The sequence below is a fragment of the Arvicanthis niloticus genome, chromosome 18 (assembly GCF_011762505.2).
Source record: "Arvicanthis niloticus isolate mArvNil1 chromosome 18, mArvNil1.pat.X, whole genome shotgun sequence".
Taxonomy (NCBI): Eukaryota; Metazoa; Chordata; class Mammalia; order Rodentia; family Muridae; genus Arvicanthis; species Arvicanthis niloticus.
The window spans coordinates 12,371,075-12,393,251 of NC_047675.1; the positions used below are offsets into that span (position 1 = coordinate 12,371,075).

The 22,177-nt window shown below is 49.0% G+C and overlaps 2 protein-coding genes and 1 long non-coding RNA gene across 3 annotated transcripts; 2 read left to right on the forward strand and 1 right to left on the reverse strand.

Annotated features, from left to right (window-relative positions):
• The first annotated feature begins 204 nt into the window (after positions 1 to 204).
• LOC143434927 (uncharacterized) lies at positions 205 to 5,544 on the forward strand. Its single transcript, XR_013104794.1, has 2 exons — positions 205 to 356; positions 5,286 to 5,544. It is a non-coding gene; the product is annotated as an uncharacterized LOC143434927 (long non-coding RNA).
• Dand5 (DAN domain BMP antagonist family member 5) lies at positions 4,385 to 19,858 on the reverse strand. The gene is made up of 3 exons (XM_076915530.1): positions 19,721 to 19,858; positions 10,542 to 11,323; positions 4,385 to 5,541 (listed from the first exon to the last, which is right to left on the reverse strand). Exons 2-3 carry the CDS (start codon positions 10,848 to 10,850, stop codon positions 5,296 to 5,298), a joined length of 555 nt encoding a protein of 184 aa, XP_076771645.1. The 5' UTR covers positions 10,851 to 11,323; positions 19,721 to 19,858; the 3' UTR covers positions 4,385 to 5,295.
• On the forward strand, positions 19,824 to 21,972 carry Gadd45gip1 (GADD45G interacting protein 1). Its single transcript, XM_034522426.2, has 2 exons — positions 19,824 to 20,185; positions 21,601 to 21,972. Exons 1-2 carry the CDS (start codon positions 19,836 to 19,838, stop codon positions 21,923 to 21,925), a joined length of 675 nt encoding a protein of 224 aa, XP_034378317.1. The 5' UTR covers positions 19,824 to 19,835; the 3' UTR covers positions 21,926 to 21,972.
• The last annotated feature ends 205 nt before the right edge of the window (positions 21,973 to 22,177 follow it).

Sequence of the window (22,177 nt, forward strand, 5' to 3'; positions counted from 1 at the left end):
CCCCTCCTGACTCCAGACAGAGGCTAAGACCGGGCGCCCCCTTCTGGCCCAGTCCTGTAAAATCGTGCGGGGCCGCGGCGGCGCGCGGGGTGGGCACGCGCCTGATGTAACCATGGCACCCTCTTGGCACGCGCGGCCCGCGCGCGGGGAGGGCGGGGCGGGCGCGTTGCCATGGTGCCGGCCGGCCTCCTGAATGCCGCATTGTTCACCGCGGCGCCCCGGCTGGGCTGTCCCGGACCCACCCGGACCCACCCGGGCTGGCCTAGATGGAGAGAAGGAAAGACTGCAAGGAGGAGTGAAACGAATATGGAGAGACAGTGATAAAGGGAGAAATGTGGAGTTAAAGATAGGAAAAGGTGGACAGAGATTAACAAGATTTGGGGATGGGAGACACCGACAAGAGAAGGCGGAGTGGAGTGGTCTTATAAGGGAAAGGGGCCGGGCAGTGGTGGCGCACGCCTTTAATCCCAGCACTTGGGAGGCAGAGGCAGGCGGATTTCTGAGTTCGAGGCCAGCCTGGTCTACAGAGTGAGTTCCAGGAAACCCTGTCTCGAAAACAAACAAGAGAGAACAGACCAACTCGGTGACACGTGTAAATCCTGCAGTGGCTGAGGCTTTTGAGTTTGAGGCTAGTGTCAGTTACATATCAGGACCCTGCTCTTAAAAAAGGGAGGAGGGGTCGGGGAGGAACAGCTGAGGTGGAGGACCTGAGTTTGGCTTCCTAACACCCATGTAAAAAACCTGGCAGGCATGTAGCACGGGCTCTAGTCCTAATTCTAGGGGAGTGGAGGCAGGTGAACTCAGGGGGATGCTGACCAGCCTGACCCTGCCTCAAAAAAAGAAGAGGAGGAAGAGGAGGAAGAGGAGGAAGAGGAGGAAGAGGAGGAAGAGGAGGAAGAAGAAGAGGAGGAAGAATAGGAGGAAGAGGAAGAAAGAAAGAAAGAAAAAAAGAAAAGGAAAAAAGTAGAAACTGGGTGTGGTGGTGAACACCTTTAGTCCCAATACAGGCAGGAAGAGTTTTGTAAATCCAGGCCAACCAGGTCAACACAGTGAGTCTCAGGTCAGAGAAGGCTATGAAGCCACACCAGTCTAAAAAGGGAAGAAACAGAGAACAGTTGAGGAAGACAACCTCTGGCCCCCACGCACAGCACGTGCACACACACACACACACGTGCACACAAGTACATCCATGTGTATACTAGAGAAGGGGACAGTGGGAGAGACAGACGTGGATGGGGAAAGCAGAGTGTTTAGAATCTGAGAGGAAGGGATGAAGAGGCGAGAGGAACTTCAGAGGGGCAGAGACAGTGAGGGAGAGAGATGCAAGAGAACAGGTTTGAACAGGAAAGCATCAGGACTCAGGGGGGCTCGTTGTGCTCCTTGATGTGTCTGGCAACAGGATGAGGCAGGCACAGGACCCCAAGTTAGAGGAATCCAGGTTCAGAGAGAGACTGGTGGGTCTACTTATGGGTTGACAGATGTATCCAGACACAGGGAATCTCCCGAGAGAGGCTCAGAGATTCCATGCTGATTCCTGCCCCAAGTCTCTAGTCCCCACTGCCCTGTGGCCTATCCACTGGCTCAACCTGATACTCCCAGAATGTCCCCCTTGTCCTGCTAAAAAGAAATCATTTATACAGAGGCACAGCCTTTCCATATACTGCTCTTGACACTCCAGCATGCCTTACAGGGCTTACAGGCATAGCCGGGGCCACTGTAGACACACATGACACAGCACAGGGACTCCTATCCCATGTCAGAGTAATGCCTCACAGACAGTCCTAGAGAACACATTGGACCTTGCTGGAATCATCCAATGATCAGATAAAATCGCACACCTTGTAGCCAAGGCGTGGTGGCTTACATCTTTAAGCCCAGGTCTCTGAAGGTAGGAGCAGGTAGATCTCTGTGAGCTCAAGGCAAGACTGGTCTACACAATGAGTTCAAAGATAGCCAGGACTACATAGAAACTGTCTCAAAAACCAACAAAACAACACTTGAGAGGTTACAGGGATTGCTGTCACAAGGGGCCATCCATATCTTTTTCAAATGTTCAACAGCGTACACCCTGTCTGTCCAAGAGTCCCTTTTATAGGACTGTGGAGGCAGTGGGCTCACTATCCAGATTTGAGCTGTGAGAGCTGAGAGGCATCAGTCGTCAGGTGAGATTTCGGATGGAAAGAAGCATAAGAAAGTTACTGCCAGTCCCCCTCAAAAAGTTGGGTCATACTTGTAGCCCCACAGCTAGGTCAGTCCAGCCGAAATCTAGACCAAGGGCGACCCCTTGTGGTTAAATGGCATCTTTACACCTATCATTTGGGGTTGTGGTTGAAGGCTTAATTCTAGAAACCCCAGGCAGAGAGAGGTCCAGGATGAGCGTGCAGAGGTAAGAACCCAGAAGTAAGAACCCACACCCAGAACTCAGCCTATGTAATCCATGTCCTCCAACTCATAATCACAGCATAGGTTCTGGGGGTCAGGCTGAGCAGTACGGCAGCTGCTTAGAGTTCCCATTGAGATTCTGGGGTCAGAGCTGGGCAAGAGAACTTTCATGTGCCTGTTTCATCTCCAGCATCAGAAAAAAGAAAAGACCCTAGACTCCAAAAATTCTGAGATGTAGAAAATCAGATCCAAGAATGTAGGACCCAGAATCTTAAACTCAGATTCACATTCCAGAATCCAGAATCCAAAAAGTCTAGATTCCATTGTTCAAAATTGGAATTTTGAGCTCCCCAAAACAGAGAACCCCAAAACATGCCTGCAACATCTAGGAGTCCTGGGTCTTTGTTAGAACTCTCTGGATCAGAGCTGGGCTGGTAAGAGCAGGCAGACTGAAGAGGCAGGAGAGAATCTGGGGTGAATACAGCCTCTGCCAGCTGCTGCTTCTACACACACACACACACACACACACACACACACACACACACACACACTGAAATGGTCTCACACAGGTGGTAGAGCCATACCTCCACCACAATACAGTCTATAACTGTAAGAGCTTTGGCACTGATGCCCTCTGATGCACACCCACAATCACACACACTACAAGAACTCACACCTTATCACACACCATCATCCAAAGACAAGAGACGAGTGCAGAGAAGCTTCATGCCTTGGCAGCTACACAGCCCCTGGGAACCAGACCCCAGGGACTGGCCTCACCGTGGACCATTTCTCTCTTAGCATACATAGACATGCTTACCTGGGTACCCAGAGTCATCCCCTTCTTCCACTCCCACCAAACCCTCAGACACACAGCCACCACACAGAAACAAACCCTGAAATTCCCAATCCTGTGCCCAGACACACTAGAGAAGAACAGTAAAGGAGACTGAGATGAGTGTGTGAGACTCATATTGTGTGAGAACACACATACACACGCACGGTAACACGCACATGTACACGCACACACAGTGCAGAGAAGCTTCATGCCTTGGCAGCTACACAGCCCCTGGGAACCAGACCCCAGGGATGGGGCTCACCGTGCACCCCCTTATCCGCCCCAGCCCTCCCCTGCCTGGCTGGCTGGCGAGCTTTAATACAGATGCCAAACTCATAATTGTAACTGAGGGTGACAGGGTCACCTTGAGCCCCAGATGCTCGCACGATGACAGATGGCGTTGGCAAACCTGATTAGCGGCCCCCGGTGCCAGAGCCTGTGGCACCTGCCTCCCTTCCCCTCCCCCCCACTCCCCCTGCACTCATTACCCACCCATTACTGGGCCTGGGGGGCAGCAGCGGGGGCCGACTGGCACTGCCTGGGAGGGCGCAGTGACTCTGCCCCCCCCTGGCACCAAGGTTCCCAGCTGGCTCTCCAGGCTGGCAGGAGGTGGGCACAGCTGAGGTGGAGGGATGCAAGCATCTTGTGCCCGCCAGAAAAAGGGTGCCTGGGTTGAGTTGCCAGCTCAGACTGCATGAGGTTTGCCACCAAGCTCTAGGGACAGTGGCAGGAGGGCGCTTTCCCCGGCCCCCCAGGGCTCCATGACCCTCCCTCTAGGACAGTCTTGGGAGCTGGCAGCCAGGCAGGTTCCCACCCCTGTTCAGGCCTGTAAGGTCAGGGGTCGAAGCTCCCACGCCGTGCTGTCCCATCTGTTTCCTTGTGGGGGGCCCTCCTGTTCCCCCTCACCTGGAGCCTTCCTTCCTGAGGCAGGAAGAGGGCCAGGGAGGGGGGTCGCTTGACCAGCTCCCTCCACCCGGCACTGGGGGGGCATTCGGAGGCGACGCTGCCACATGTCTCTGAGTCTCTGCCAGACGGGCCCATCTGCCAGAGCCCTGTTTCCAGCCGCCCAGAGCTAGGCTGCCTGGCTGCCTCACACCCTGCCCCCCAACTGAAGAGGGAGGCCCCCTACCCAGGAAACCCTAGTCAGAAAGAAGCACGCACAGCTGGACTTGGCTAACCTTTATGGTTCTCATAGAATGCCAGGCTGGGCATGAGGCTGCTGCGGGGACTCGGGTGGGGCAATAAGGGAAACCCCAGCTATCAACGACAGAGGCAGCTGCGCACACGCGGGGTTGCCTCTGGTTGGGGCCAGGTTTTCCCAGCAGCTGCTTCCCGCTTGCCTGCCATAGTTTTGTTGTTGTTGTTGTTGCTGCTGCTGCTGTTATTCTGGTGTCCCTAGAACAGGGTCATCTCTGCTCAGTGTCCGGGTTTGGGTGGTGCTGTCATAGCAGTTGGAGTGTCTGTCTTGGACACTGAGACGCGGCGCCACCTAGTGGCTAAGAGCGGAACCTTAGGCTAGTGGAGGAGGAGCTCGCAGGGAGCTGTGCTGCGCGTGCGTAAAGGCTGTGTTTCAAGCCCTCTCCCTAATTCTCCCCTCCCCAAAAGTGACAGTGTCTCAATAGCTTCGGTTTCCTCGTCTGTAAAATGACCCATGTGAAATTCTACCTTGCGGGACTGCTGAGGATTGATTTCTGAGGGCGACGTGAGTTGGTGATTGTGTCGTGAATGTTCCACACAGGGCTAATCACACAGTATAGCTACACCTTTTTTTTTTTTTTTTTTTTCTCCACATATCTCATAAGGATAGAACCAGGGCTTCATGCATGATAGGCAAGCCCTCTCCCGCCGAGTTACACCTCAGCCCCACATTCTATGACTATTAGTGGTCTAAACCCATGACTGGGGAACCATGTCTAGTATTCTGGGAGCGAGATGAAGACCTTCTGGCCCTGTCCACCTGTCCTTCCAGCCCCGCTCTCTTGACCTGATGCACATCATTTAGGTCACGTCTTCCTATTGCGTCTCCTGCTTCTTTCCAAGGTAACTGTCCTGCGCATTCTTCTAGGATGCTCAGCTCATAGCTTCGGGTGGCAGTGACACTTCTGGACCAATACGGTGGAAATCCTCACCCGGCGAGGGGAGACTGATTGGCCAGCTCCACACCACAGCGCCACCGATGTCCAGCGCTTTAGAGCCGGCACACAGCTGTTACAGAGGATTACAGCGGAGGGATCCGAGCTGGGGATGTAGAAGGAGGAACAGCGGCCAAAACAGAGATGATTCAGGACCCGGGCAGCTGTGCAACCAGGCCTAGAGATCACCTGCAAACAGAGACAGGGGGACAGTCAGCACCGTGGAGTCTAGAGGAATGAGAATGATTATCATCCACTTCTACCCGGAAGGAAAGATGCAGATGCTGAAGGCTTAAGGCCGATGGCCTGGGTTTCATTTCTGACTCCCCTCCTAGCTGTGTGGCCTGCAGCAACTTACTTGACCTTTCTACACTCTTGCTTGCATAAAATCTTCCAAATCCAAGGCTGGTGAGAGTCATGATGTGGTCCAAGCATGAAGCCTCGAGTTCAGATCCCCAGCGCTCACATAAAATGGGACACATGCCTGCAATCTCAACCCTGAGAAGGTGACGACAAGAGGTTGCCTGGGGCTTGCTGGCCAACCCAGCCTAGCTGAATTGATAAGCTCCCAGTTCAGTGAGTTCCTGGGTCCAATTCCCAGCACCCACAGGGGGACTCACAACTTCCTCCATTTCAGAGGATCTGACACCTTCTTTTGGGGACTACGTGTGTGTGTGTGTGTGTGTGTGTGTGTGTGTGTGTGTGTGTGTGTGTAGGACACAGCATACATGCAAAACACCCATAGAATTAATTTTATTTACTTGTTTGTTTATTGTTTATTTCAAGACAGGGCTTCTCTGTTGCCCTGGCTGTTCTATGTTCTATCTATGGACCAGATGGCCTTGAACTCAGAGGTCTGCCTGCCTTTGCCTCCCGAGTGCTGGGATTAAAAGCATGGGCCACCTTTGAATTGCCTGACAATGTAATTATTTTTAAGAAGGAAAAGAGTAGTTGAGGACACTGAACACCTACCCCTGTCCTTACCACACACACGTGCTTATACACACACTCCCAAACAAAATCATCCAGATTACACCAGAAGGCTGGGTCTGGTGTTGCAGACACGTACATCACAACCAGTCCAGAGGCCAAGATAAGGGGATCTCAAGATCAAAGCCCATGTAGGAAACTTACCGAGACCCTGTGTCAAAATAAATGGGAAAATAGAGCTGGGACGTAGCTCAGGCACAGAGCGCATGTGAGGCTCAGGTTGCATTCCCAGCACCACAAAAAATATCAAAATAAGGGTGGGGGGCTAGAAATGGCTCATCAGTTGGGAGCACTGCTTGCTGTTGCAGAGAACCTGGGCTCTGTTCCAACCTTGCAGCTCACAACTGTCCATGACTCCAGCTCTAGGGGATCTGACACCATCTTCTGACTTTGCAGTAGGCACACACACCAGGTATACATACAGCAGACAAAACATACACCTTAAAATATTTTATTTTTTTAAAATCTGGGTATAGGAGACTGAATGTTTGGGAGACTGAAGCAGGAGAATCACCATGAGTTTGAGACCACCCTTGGCTGCACAGTCAGCTCTATGCCAGGGTGAGCTATAATGTGAAGTCCTATCTTTTTTATTTCTTTAAATTAATTTGTCACAGGTTGGGGGGGTTGTATGCCAAGAGACCCATGTGGAAGCCAAAGGGCAACTGTGGGAGTCAGGTCTCTCCTTCCACCATGTGAGTTTCAGGAGTCAAACTCAGATTGTCAGGCTTGCTGACAAGTGCCTTTACCTGCTGAACCGTTTCTAAACACACACACACACACACACACACACACACACACACACACACACCCCACAGATGGGTCAACAAGGTAGCTGAGTAGGCAAAGGCACTTCTTCTACAAGTTATCCTCTGCCCTCCACACTTGGACCAGGGAACATCTCTGCACACACACAAACTCACGTACCCATAGATACATGTAATTACTTGGCGGTGGTGGCGCACGCTTTTAATCCAAGCACTTGGGAGGCAGAGGCAGGTGGATCTCTGGGCTAGAGGCCAGCCTGGTCTACAGAGTGAGTTGCGGGTTGCAGAGAAACCTTGTCTTGAAAAACCAAAAAATAATAATATAGGGACCAGAGAGATGGCTTGGCAAATGCATGCATGCACGCATGTTAAGAACACTCAAAGCCGGGCGGTGGTGGCGCACGCCTTTAATCCCAGCACTTGGGAGGCAGAGGCAGGCGGATTTCTGAGTTCGAGGCCAGCCTGGTCTACAGAGTGAGTTCCAGGACAGCCAAGGCTATACAGAGAAACCCTGTCTTGAACCCCCCCCCCAAAAAAAAAAAAAAAAAAAAAAAAGAACACTCAGTCAAGAGCATTAACTGCTCCTCCAGAGGACCCAGGGTCAGTTCCTGGCACCTACATGGCAGCTCACAACTTTAATTCCAGGATCCAATACCTTCACACAACCATATGTGCAGGCAAAACACCAAAGTACACAAAATACAGATAAATACATTTGGACCAGGCATGGTGGTGCATGTCTTTAATCCCCGCCCTCCAGAGGCAGAGGCAGACAGATCTCTGAGTTCCAGGCCAGCCTAGACTACAAAGTTGGTTCTAGCATAACCAAGGCTGTTACACAAAGAAACCCTGTCTCAAAAACAAAACAAAAAACAATAAATTAATTAAAATGTAAGTATTATTATATTTTTTTGAGACAGGGTCTTACTATGTAGCCCTAGCTAGACAGAACTTGCTGTGTAGACCAGGCTGGCTTGAAACTCCCAGAGAACCTTCTTAAGTGCTGGAACTAAAGATGTGTATCACCATGCTCAGAATAATAAAGAAAATGTTAAAAAAGAAAAAAAAAAGAAACCACTTGAAACCTTTGCATTTTTTCGTTTGTAGTGAGATAGGCTTCATATAGCCCAGGCAGGCCTCAAGCTCCTTACTCAGCAGAAATTGGTCTTGAGTTCCTTGTTCTTCTGCCTCAGCCTCCAACATGCTACATTGTACACGCCCACAGCCCTGGTTCCACTCCTGGCTCTGGCATTAAAGAAGGAGACCATCCCTGCTCTCCATGCTGGCCCCTGATAAACCCAGACTTGTTCTGTCTCCCCTGGGAATGATGAGGCCAGTACTAATATGTCCTATTTCCAAACAAGGAAACTGAGGCTTGGAGCTGCCTGTGAGGCTACATAGCTGCAGGGAGGCTGCCAGCCTACAGCATCTTGTGCCATTCAGGGCCTGTACAGCTCCAGGCTCAGCAGTGAGCTGGACTCCAAGCCAAGCTTCATTCTGCTAGGTCAGCCACTGGTAGGTAGCAAATAAGAATGTGGAGTGGGCCTGGTGATGTGTGTGACCCAAAGACTCAGAAACTGGGGATCACAAGTTCCAGACCAGCCTGGGCTATTTGGTTAGACCTATCTTGAAAGGTAAAAAAATATATTTGGGGCCAGATAGGTCAATTCTGGTCTTCTAAATTCCCAGGTTTGATAGGCAAATACCAAGCCATGGCTTTTCAGGGACTGATGCCCTACTGTGCACGGCTGAGAAGCACTCTATGTGAACCCATGGTATTACCTACATTTTATGGGCATGAGGAAAGGGTTGGAGAAGGCAAGCTACAGACACCAACAACAAAGCAGGGTTTGAACTCAGCACTAAAGATTTCCCAAAGCCCCTTTGAAACATTAACTGATTGCAGATATGAAAGTGTTCCTTTTTTTTTTTATGAAATCATTTCTTGTTCAAGCTGTCCTATAGCCGGTGAGAAGCATATGCTGCTAGTCATTCATTCATTTGTTGATTCATTCAACAAATGCTATATGTCCACTCTATGCCTATCCCTGCTGTAGGATTTGGGGACAAGAATATTAGAAGGAAAAAAAAGTCAGATAACCTCTGCCCTGAAATGGGGATGTAGCCCAGGATGTAGAGCACTTGTCTAGGGCTTGAGGTCCTGGGTTCCAGCTCCAACACCACATAAACTGGGCTGATGGTTCATACATATAATCCCAGCATTCAGGAGGCAAACACAAGAAGATCTGAAGTTTTTAGGCAGCCCCAAGCTACATAAGACTTTAGCTAAAACAACAAAGGACAGACAGACAGACAGACAGACACCTCTGCTCCAAGATGGGTGTGGTGACTCACACCTATGATCCCAGCAGAATCACTGAGTTAGAGGGCAGTCTGTGGTACATAGTCCAGTACAGATTCAGGCTCCATAGCAAAACCCTCTCTAAACACACACACACACACACACACACACACACACACACACACACACCACAAGAAAGCATGTCATGTGCCAGGGGTGAAGGGATGAGTGGGAGGAGCCCAAATCAGGGAGGTCAAAGAATGTAGACCCTTGTGGGCTTGAGAACTGGGACTTTTGTTTAGAGTACGGTCAGAGTCACGGGCGATTGGAGGGAAACAAGGACATGGATTTGTCAACAGCCTCTTCCTGGCTGCTAAATAGGAAAACAGAGCCAGCGGCTGGAGATGTGGTTTAGTTAGTTGGTAGAGCTTACCTGACATTCCTGAAGCCCTAGGTTCCTTAAACCAGGAGTGGCAGCACACGCATGCCTGCCTGTGCATACGCGGTGACGTCAGAAGTGCATGCCTGCCTGCACTTTTGCAGTGAGGTCAGAAGTGGAATCTTTTGTTGTTGCTGTGTTTCTTTGTTTGTTTTTGGTTTTCCAGACAAAGATTCTCTGTGACACCCTGACTGCCCTGGAACTCTGTAGACCAGGCTGGGAGGAGTGGAACCTTAAAATCATTTTTAGCTACATAGTTTGAGCCTGCACTACATAAGCCCAGCCTTAAGTAGAAGTCAGCTTGGGCTACAGGAGTCCATGTCTCTAAAAAATCAAAACAAAACAACCCTCCCCCCCCAAAAAAAAAAAACAAACAACAAAAAAAGAAAACCCGAGACTTGAGAAATTAAAACAAAGGCAATCACAGCGGCACACAGGGGAAACCATTTGCCCTATTTGGTAAGGAGGAAGCCTGAAGTTCGTAGACATTTAGATGGAAGATTTAGGACTTGAGACTTGATTGCAAACCTGCCTGGTCATATGACCTGTGCTCTGAACACTGCTGAGAGTAACCCCCCCACCACTGCTACCTCAACAGATCTCACCATCACCAAAGACAACACCACAGCCACCACCACAGATGCCAGCACCACTACCACAGATACAACCACCACTACCACCACAGACTCACCTGAACAAAGGGCAGAGCCTTACAGGTCTCCTGAAGCACTTCCTGAGGAGCCAAAGGCAAAGACATACCAGAAGCCTCACTCGGCCCTCCCTGCAGCTCACCTGTCCCCCGCTGTTTGTTTTGCAGACCCAGGAAGGCCTTCCAGCTACCCAGGGCAGAGATGGGCACCAGGGGATCCAGAGCCCAGCTTTCATTGGTAGCAGTCCAGGACTGAGTAGGAGTAGCTGGGGCCCCCGGCCTCCCTGAGCCTGTGGGCAGCCAGGCCCCAGTGAGCAGACCCAGCAGTGTGGTTAACTGGCTACAGAGCATCACTTGGCTGTTCAGTCGTCTGTCTGTCTTGGGATGGGCTCAGGGTCCTGTGGAGTGGACCCTGCTGTCTGTCGTGTGAAGTCTGGGCCCTCAGACATCTGCTATTTACCACTGTCCCCTCCTGAGAAGCCTGAGAGGTGTTTCTGGGAGCTCCCAGCAGGGAAGGAAGGGAAGCTGACCTGGCCAATCCCACAGCTCCTCCCAGCCTGCTGAGAGTCCCAGGGGGCTCTCAGGGCTGAGCCTGCTCCATAGGGACCATGCGAATCAAGGAAGGCAAGTCCAGAGGACAGCAGCTAAGGGGTCTTTTGAATCCTCAGACCCCCGTTCATCCACTTAGTGACATCACACCCTTCAGTTCTGCCTTGCAGTTTCTTGGCTGACCACGGACTACCCTGGGCTTCATCCTCTTCTGTGATAGGATGTGGCAACAGCATCAGATACAACCTCAGAGGTTGCATTGAGGACTCAGAGACCTGAAACACACATGTTGACGCTCATTTGTCTCATGAACCCATCACTTTTTTTTCCTGTTCTGAGGAGGGAACCTTTATGAATTATAAACAGGAGCTCTGCAACCTGCACCCAAACAACAGTGAATTAACCTGACTGCTACTATTGTCTTATTGGGTGGGGTTGAGACAAGACCTCCTTCTTATGTAGCCCAGACTGGCCATTATCTTGAGCTTCTTCCACCTCAGTGTCCTGAGAACAGAGATTACAGGGATGGGCCACAACTCCCTCTTCTGTCACCCCAGCACATAAGCAGAGGAGGCAGGAGGATCAGGAGTTTAAAAGTTTAAAGAGTGATCATGTTTCAAAGGTTATTTTAAAAAAACAATAAAATGAAATGAATTTTAGAGTGGTCAAGGTATGGGTTTCTGATACCTGGGCTGTCAGGGAAGACCCCTCTCTCCCGAGAAGGTGACACTTTTGCAAAGACCTGAGATGCTGATACAGGCGATGGGAACCGAGTGGTGGGAAGTACACAAAGGATGTGAGATTGCATCCCAGGCTTTGGGCCCTCGAGGCGCCTGGGGGGGTCCGACCCAGCCCTTGTCTGTGCATCTCACACCCAGGTGAGGAGGAGCAAGACTGGGCTACAGGAGCGTGAGAAGCTATGGCCTGGGTCTTTCCCGCGGCGCGTTCGCCATCTGGCGGCCGCTCGCGGGACTGCGTGGCCGTCAAACCCTGGACACCAGTTTCCAAGCCTGTTGTTCCCCAATCATCCTTTCTGATGTCCTTCAGCCAACACCAGTTCCATCCTGCCAAAGGCTGCAGTTCGCTCCAAACTTTGCGGTGGCCTTGACCCTTTCTTTGCCAGAACCCCCCACTTTGCACTTTCACCTCACTTCTTCATTCTGGATGAGCGCTCACCTCACCTCCCACTTTCTCCTCTGCTCCTCGAAGCTGCCAGCAGGTACCTGAGAGCACTTCAGTTAGGTCAAGGCCCTCTGCTTACACCCTCCAAGGTTCCCATCTCCCTTCCGGAGCAATCTAAAGACCTTTCCAAGTCCCACCGCATCCTTCACGGGAACGTCCATCATCTCAACATCGCCTACCCATCCTTTCCCCCTTCTCACTGTAGCCCGGGGCTTCACACAAGTTTCCAAACTTCTCAGGCAGAGTCCCCCAATATCTTGCAGCTACTCAGCTGGTCTTCTGTACCCACAAATAGTGATTTCAAGGATTCAACCAACCCCAGTCTGAGGACTTTGTAATCTGATAATGCAAGTGTTTAATTTAAACCTAACACCATACATTAGGTTTTCTGCCTTCTATGATTTTTTTTTGGGGGGGGGGAGGGGTTAGTTTTTCGGTTTTTTGTTTTGCTTTGTTTGTTTTGTTTTTCGTTTCTCGAGACAGAGTCTCCTTATGTAACCCTGGCTGTCCTGGAACTCACTATGTAGACCAGGCTGACTTCGAACTCAGAGAGATCATCCTGCTTCTGCCTCCTGAGTACTAGGATTAAAGGTGCCCACTTCCCCTCCTGACTTTACTAGGACACTTTATGGAAGCGGCTTGAACACCTAGGGCAGCTGTTCTCAAGCTGTGGGTCACACCCCCTTCAGGGAATCACATATCAGGTATCCTGCATATCAACTATTTATATCACAATTCATGATTAGCAAAATTATAAAGTTATGAAGTAGAAAGGTTGGGGTGGTCACCACAACATGTGACAATGTATTAAAAGGTCTAAAAGGCTGCAGAATTAGGATGGTTGAGAATCACTGACCTAGGGCTTTGGAATACACAAAGCACCAGGAAGCCATCCCCCACAGAAGGTACAAGAGAACTGGAGTAAGTCTGAAGGTACTACAGAGATGTCTGGCCAGTTGAGAACACCTGCTACTCTTGCAAGGACCTTAGTTCAGTTCCCAGCACCCAGGTAAGGAGGCCTGTCACTACAACTCCAAGGAACCAACACCCTTCTCTATTACTTGGTAACTATTACTTGTTCTTAAAAGCAAGAATTACTGAAGGGTTCGGTGTAGGTCAGTGGTAGAATATTTGCATAGAACCTTCTACATCTGGCATGTGTGCATCTATGTGTGTGGGGGTACATGCATGAGTCCTGTGCCCTGGAGGCTCAGAGAGCAAAACACATACAAGCAACACTCTAAGGAACCAATACCCTTCTCTATTACCGACCCAACAAAGCTGTCCTCTGACTTCCAGATGTGTGTGGTAATGCACTCCCACACACATATCATGTGCACACTATTGCTCATTCGTGCACACACACATGTACACATGCCTAGCGGAGTTTTCAACTTTTAGAAATTTTAATGTGTGTGTTTTGCTCTTGCTTATGTTTGTGCACCATGTGTGTGCCTGATTCCCTAGGAGGCAGAGTCATGTGATTCCCTGGAACCAGAGTTATGGATCACCAGAGGACAACTTGCAGGGGTCAGTTGCAGGGGTACAGAAAAGGATGTTTAGCCGGGTGGTGGTGGCGCACGCCTTTAATCCCAGCACTTGGGAGGAAGAGGCAGGCGGATTTCTGAGTTTGAGGCCAGCCTGGTCTACAGAGTGAGTTCCAGGACAGCCAGGACTACACAGAGAAACCTGTCTCGAAAAAAAAAAAGAAAGAAAGAAAGAAAGAAAAGGGTGTTTATAGACATGCATTTGGAATTTTCATTTGGAATTGTTCCTGTGGCAAGAGACTGACATTTAACATAAACAACCCTAAAGTGCCCACTGCTCAGACACAGGCCTCCGACAATAATGAAAGGTTGAGCTTCACGTTTTAAACACTCCCTAAGGGTTTGCTTTTATTCACATGTATGCAGCTACCCTCAGAGGCCAGGAGGCCAGAGAAAGTCATTGTACCCCTCAGAGCCAAAGTTACATGTGGTCATGAGACTTTCTACCTGGGTGCTGGGGACTGAACTCTGGAAGAATACCACACATCCTTAACCAGTGAGCTATCTCTGCAGCCCAGCTTTATTTTTGTCCTGTGCAAATCACTATTCAAGAAACCAATGGGATGGATTCATCTATTACTTTATTTCCTGGTACGCGACTGTGGAAAGGAAAATTCAAAGGAGCTTTTTTTTTTTTTTTTTTTTTTTTTTTTTTTTCATTTAAAAATCATGTATTTGCTGAGCATGGTTGAGGACACCTTTAATCCCAGCACTCAGAGGCACCGGCTAATGGATCTCTGTGAGTTTGAGGCAAGAAGCCTGGTCTACATATCAAATTCTATGCCAGCCAGAGCTACATAGTGAGATTCTTCTGTTCCTCACTCCCAAAGAGAAAGAAAGAAAGAAAAAAAGAAAGATATTTTTTACCAGATACTGTGGTGCAGGTCTGTAATCTAAACACTCTAGTGACTGAGGCTGGAAGACTTCAAGTTTGAGATTAACATGTGTTATAATTCTCAAGAAGATTGTGTTTACACACATACACACACACACACACACACACACACACACACACACGGGGGGGGGGGGGCAGGCTAAGGAGGTGGCTCAGTCAGTAAAGTACTTGGGTCAAGAGTCTGGAGTTTCCTGGCAGACAGTTTAGACATATTTGGGAGCTTTAGGTTTGCTGAGACACCCAACCTCAAAACTACGATGGAAGAAGTCAGGTGTGGTGGTGCATGCCTTATAGTACAGCACTCGGGCCAGAGGCAGGCAGCCTGTGCTACATACCCAGTTCCAGGACACCCAAAACTACATAGAAAGACCTCATCCCCAAAACACAAACAAAATACGACAAAGGGAGCTAGACACAGAAAAGCACTTGCTGGTCTTGCAGAGAACCAGGGTTCAGTTCCCAGCACCCACACGGTAGCGCGGAACCATCCCTAACTCCAGATCCAAGGAATCCCACACCCTTTTCAGGCACTAGTCACAAACATGGATCACATATGTACCAAATATACACACATGCAGGTAAAGCATTCATACACATAAAATAAGTATTAAAAATAATAATTTAAGCCAGGCAGCGGTAGTACATGCATACTTTTAGTCCCAACATTCTGGAAACAGAGACAGGTAAATCTCAAAGTTCAAGGCCAGCTTTGTGTACCTAGTGAGTTACAGGACAGAAAGGGCTACACAGAGAAACCGGTCTCAAAACACCCTGAAATGTTATTGTTGTTGCTGTTGTTATTATTTTAAAAGATGTATGGCAACAGAGAAACACCCAACATCAACCTCTGGCCCATACAGACACTGACATACACAAAGAGACCAACACTCAGCCTCCACATACATGAACACATATAACCATACAAACAACTGCACATACATAAACAAAAGGCCGGAGAGCTGGCTTAGAGGTTAAGGGCACTTGTTCTTATTCAAGATTATTCAAGAGTTCATGCTTGTAACCCTAACACTGGGCAGGCTGAGACAGGCAGGTCCCTGGGGCTCACTGGCCAGCCAGCCTAGTTGACTTAGTGAGCTCCAGGTCAATTAAAGACCCCCATCTCAAAAAGAGGTGGTGGCGCCTGAGGAATGACACCCAAAGTTGATCTCTGATCTCTATATGCTCAGGTATGAACATATAGACATACAGACAAATCCATACACACACACACCACACACACACCACACCACACCACACACACACACACACACCACACCACACACACACCACACACACACACACACACACACACCACACACACACCACACACACACACACACACACCACACACACACACACACCACACACACACCACACACACACACACACACACACACACACACACACACACACGGTAGACTTGACAGTCTGGATCAGTGGTAGAATATTTGTGTAGCATGTTTAAGACCCTGCCTTCCATCCCAACCCAGAAATAAAGAAAAAAGAAGACACAGGCTTGGTGGCACTTGGGAGGTGGAGACAGAAGGACCAGACATTCAAGATTCAAGGTCGATTTTGGCTACTAAGTCAGCATGGGCTACATAAAACCCTATTTTTGTTGTTGTTTTGATGACACAGGCTTTCACTATCTAGCTTTGGCTGGCTTTGAACTTAAAAAAAAGATTTGCTTGCCTCTGCCTCCCTAGTGCTGGGATTAAAGGTACTCGCCAATAGGCCCACCTTGAAACCCCCTTTTTAAAAACATAGCACTAACAGATTGGGGCTGTATAATGCGTGGCTCAGTGGTTAAGAGCACTGGCTACTCTTCCAGAGGAGCAGGGTTTTATTCCCAGTGCCCATATGGTACCTCACAAGTCTCCCAGGGAATCTGACACTCTTCTGACTCCAGGAACCCTGCACACACAAGCCCACTCCCTAAATTAAGAAAGTAAAACTCTGACACAAGTAAGCCCAGCTGTTAATGCTCTGAATGATGGTGCTTCTGCAAAGGATCCATTGATATAAACCGGACTGGACCAAGCAACTGTCTAGGATACATTATTAGGAGCTGTACTCGGCAATGACAAATAACATTGAAATCACTACAGTATTCACAAATACAGATCATCACCTCTCTCCGCTCTCTCCTCCTCACCCCCTTTTTCTCCTCTCTCTTGAGATAGGGCTTCTTTGTGTAGCCTTGGCTATCCCTGAACTAGCTCTGTAGACCAGGCTGGCCTCAAACTCACAGAGCTCCACCTGTCTCTGCCTCCTGAATGCTGAGATTAGAAGCCTGCATCACAACCACCTTGGCAACTTTGACTTCTTACCCTCCTGTCTACCTCCTGACTGCTCGGATTACAGGTCCAAGCCATCCCGCCCAGTTTCTGTGGTGCTAGTGATCCTGAAACTCCAGCTCCAGGGATCTGATGCTCTCTCTTTTATCCTCTAAGGGCACCCATATACATCTAACACACACACACATACACACACACACACACACAAACACACACATGCTCACACATACATGTGAGGGTCTCTGTAAACACAGGACTCACCAGCCAATGTTGGCTCAAATATCAAGAGTCTGACACTGGCCAGTTTATTTCAGGCATATTTAAGGACAGCACAAGGTGAGAAAAGTTTCCTGGTGACAATGAACTCAATTCCACGTGTATAACAAAGCCTAAGTAAAAGCTCAGAGTGTTTCGGGCTCTTTCAAAAGATCTGAGTTCAGGTCCCAGCAACATCAAGCAGATCACAACCGCCTGACTCCAGTTCCAGGGGGACTGGGCACTCTCTCTGGGCTCGGTTGATACCTGAACACGTGGCATACAGTCACACAAATACACATTATCATAAGTATTTTCAGACCCAAATTTAAATGAGTAAGAGCATTCAAAGTGTTTAAAATAAAATTTAAAGCAGGCCTGGCGTTCACGGTTCTATTCCAAGCACGTGAAAGGTAGAGGCAGGATGGCCAAGAGTATAAGACACGCCCAGATACAGAGCAAACCTGAAACCAATCTGAGATACATGAGACTGTCTCAACATCCAAAAGCAACACAACAAAGAACCTCACTCCGAAGGAAGACCTTGCTGGGTGCAGTGAAGCATGTCTGTAATGGTAGCAACTTAGAGACCGTGGTAGGAAGGGGAGCTGAGCACACAAGACAATCTTAGCAAGATGAAGGGGAAGGTGGGAAACAGGGCTGTGCAGCCCAGGACAACCCGAGTTCATCTGCTCTCTCTCGCTCTCACTCTCATTTTATTTTATTTTATTGAGACAGGTTTTCTTTGTATCCCACTGACTGTTCTAGAACTAGTTCTGTAGACTCAGGCTAGCTTCCAACTCATAGAGATCCTCTACCTCTTCCTCCTGAGTGCTGGGGTTAAAGCTGCCACCATGAATTTCTGATCCTCTTTCCTCCACCTCTCCAGTGTCAGGATTATAGGTATGCACTACTATGTCTAGCTTATGCAATGCAGGAAAGGAAAACCAAGGATCTGTGCTTACTAGACAAGCACACTGTCAACTGAGTCCCATAACCAAGTCCCATACAGTGGATCATAAATGTTTAAGATATAAAGCAAACTGGACGTGGTGGTCTCAGATCTTTAATGTCAGCACTGGGGAGGCAGAGGCAGGCAGAACTCTGTGACTTGGAGGGCCAGCTTGGTCCACAGTGAATTCCAGACCAGCCAGCACTACATAGCAAGACTCAAAAAACACAAAAACAAACAAATTAGAATCCACAGAGCTGGAGAAATGGCTCAAAAGTTTAAAATACTTCCTGTCTTCCAGAAGACTTGAATTTTGTTTCTTGTATTCAAATCCCTTGACAATTGCTTGTAAGGCCAGTTTGAGAGGATTCCTTCGGCCTCCACTGGCACACACATAGTCATGTGGCACAGATACACACACACACACACACACACACACACACACACACATTAAATCCTTTTTAAGAAGGTTTAAAAGGCAAACTGGGCCTAGATATTAAAGTGGAAATATCTAATATATTAGAGAAAATTTAAAGCACAAATTTGAAGGGAAATAAAATATAAAATAAAACAGACATATTTAAAGCATTAATATTTCAAAATTAAAAACCAAAATGTTAAATACAGTAATTTAAATAATAATAGCACACCAGTTTTTTTCTCCTCCTCCTCCTCCTCTTGTTGTTTCTCTGTTTAACAGCCCTGGCTGTTCTGGAATTCACTTTGTAGACCAGGCTGGCCTTGAACTCACAAAGATCCGCCTGTCTCTACCTCCAAGTTATGAAATGAAAGCACATGCACCACCACTACCCGGACAAAGCAGGCCAGTTTTAAGTCTTAAATAGGTTCATTACAGATCATCCTAGTACAGGAGAGACTGACTTAGAAATCGATGCCATCATGAGTTATGCCAAGAAGTTCTAGGCTGACCTGGCTACAGGATGATATTCTATTTCAAAATCCCAAATGACCTCCGGAAAGACTCAGAGGGTAAAGGCATTTGCCACGAGGCAGGATGATTACAATATTCCCATGATGGTCTTGGTGGAAGGAGAGATCCGATTTCCCCAAGTTGTCCTCTGACTTCCACTTGATTACCAACACTTCAACACTACCCTCCCCCAATAAATAAACTGTAGAAATCCTTTCCTTCTTTTTAAATTTATTTTTTATTTCTTTTATACATGTAGTCCTGTACATGTATAAAAGAAATAAAAAAATATCGGTAAAGATATATACTTGAGGCTGGGACTGGTACAGACCCGTAATATCAGATATTCAAAAGGTAAAGACGGATCCTAGATTCAAGGCCAGTCTGGGCAACAGAATGAGTTCTGGTTAATGAGTCCTTGTTATGAAGAATAAAAGAAGGGCAGGCTACTGATAAAGGAAGCGGACAAGTAAAAACAAACATTAAAACTGCGGTCGAGGGACTCATAGAGATCCTCCTGCCTCTGCCTCCTGAGTGCTGGAATTAAAGAGGTGAGCCACCAGTCATACAGTAATATCTTAACAAACAACTGCCTCCTGCATTAAATGTTCACCTGCACTGTAAGGACTACACCGGAGTTCCTCGGCTCCCTTGCCTGAGGCCCCCGGTGTTCCGCCGCGCAGGCAGCGCCGTAGCCAGCCCCGCCGCCGCGAGGACCCACAGCCAAGATGGCGGCATCCGCGATGCTCAGTCGCTGCCTCCTGCGGCTCTCTGTGGCCCTGGCTCCCAGGTCTCGCAGCTACCGTGCGCCCCCGCCCCCGCGCCGCCGCCCCGGTCCCCACTGGCCAGACCCGGAGAACTTGCTGACCCCGCGATGGCAGCTAACGCCGCGCCATGCGGCCAAGCAGTTCGGGCGGCACGGCGCCGTCTCGGGGGTGGCCCCCGCCTCCCTGTGGCCGTCCCCAGAGCAGCTGCGCGAGTTGGAGGACGAGGAGCGAGAATGGTACCCGAGCCTAGCGACCATGCAAGAGTCGCTGCGCGTGAAGCAGCAGGCCGCGGAGGCAAGGCGTCAAGCCAGGTGGGTGTGCTGGGGCAGGTACCTCAGGGCCCCCAAACCATGGAAGCTCCCCTCCGTTGGAGGTGTGCGGAGCCCTTGTGGCGTAGGGTTAAACAATCATGTTAACTTTGCTGAAAAACAGACTTCTAGGTAAATTCTTGTAGTCCCTCGACCGCAGTTTTAATGTTTGTTTTTACTTGTCCGCTTCCTTTATCAGTAGCCTGCCCTTCTTTTATTCTTCATAACAAGGACTCATTAACCAGAACTCATTCTGTTGCCCAGACTGGCCTTGAATCTAGGATCCGTCTTTACCTTCCGAATATCTGATATTACAGGTCTGTACCAGTCTGTACCAGCCTCAAGTATATATCTTTACTGAGTTACTCTGTACAAGGATCTAAGGATCCACACAACAGGGAACAAAACAGACAAGATTGAGATGATGACCAAGGACCCTGAGGAACACAAAACACCCGTTAAAAGTGCATGCTGGAGGACACATCAGCTGTGTGACGACGTTTAAGCAAATGCCCATATAACCAGATATTGTTACTGGAAAATCTCAAGACATGAGTTCCCAGTAGAGGGAGCAGGTGTTGCAAAGGTCCTGGGGTTGAGCCAAGACATGGTTCAGAAGCAGGAATGGTGATTCTGAGTTAGAGGACAGCCCAAGTTACTAGGTGAAACCTTTTTTATCACAAGCTGGTCTTGGTAGAGCACACCTTTAAGCCTAGCCTTCTGGAGACAGGCAGTTAGATCACTGAGTTTTGAGGCCAGCCTCAAAACTACTCTATGTAGTGAGACCCTGTCTTACTACATAGAAACCTACTCTATGTAGTGAGACCCTGTCTTAAAAAAAAAAAAAAAAAAAAAAAAAAAAAGCCTACAAGTATGCCCTAAGGAACTAGGCTACTGTGGGGTAATGGGAACCGAGAGTAGTGATGGACTCTGAAGTGTGGGGCAGGAGTCGGAGGAGGCACATGTGATCTAACTGAAGAGGAAATGGAGGCAAACCAGACATTTGGATGATGCCCCTTCTGGTGCAGGGTTCAGGTGAAATGTGTTGCTGGTATTTAACTTTATCCTCACAGTGTTGAAAGGACAAGATGACCCTTTTAGGAAACAGGCCCAAAGAAGTCAAGTCAGATATCCAGAGTCATGCCGGCAGTGGAGGATGCCCCTTTCTGTCCCACCTTAGCTGATAAGAGTTGTTCTTTCAGTTTTACTCTCCTAACCCTATCAGTGTACAGTGTGCCTACAAATTTACAGGGCTGGAAAAAAGTTGTTCCTGGGCCTGAATTTGGACCTGGCATGTAACGCATGTGAAACCATGGAGGGCATCCATGACAAGGGCATGAGAGTGGTTTAGTAGACAGCCAGGTGAAATTCAAATTTGCCTTGGTCTGCCCTCACTCACTGCCTGCTCTCCCCTACAGGGAGCAGCATATTGCAGAGTGCATGGCCAAGATGCCACAAATGATTGACAACTGGCGAAAGCAGAAGCGAGAACGTTGGGAGAAAATCCAGGCTGACAAGGAGCGGAGGGCCCGGTTACAGGCTGAGGCCCAGGAACGCCTGGGCTATCACGTGGACCCCAGGAGTGCCCGCTTCCAGGAGCTCTTACAGGATCTAGACAAGCAGCAACGCAAGCGCCTAAAGGAAGAAAGACAGCGACAGAAGAAGGAGGCACGAATTGCTGCTATGGCCTCGGCCTCGGCTGAAGCCCAGGACTCAGCAGTGTCTGGTGAACCCAGCTCCTGAAAGCACCTTTCCCAATAAAGCCAGCTGCTGATAGCTCATATTCTACACATTCTCCCCAAGCTGTGACTTCATGGGTCCCCTGGCTCATTCTCCAACACCTGGGGCGGGAGAATCCTCTGCTGGGCTGTGTTCACACCTGGACACTAGGCCATGCCATGAACTGGGGCTTTGGGGAGACAGAAAAGGGAGTGGATGGGGAGATAATGAAGGAGCAGATGGCAGTAGAGGAGGCGGCTTCTGTTTACCAACATT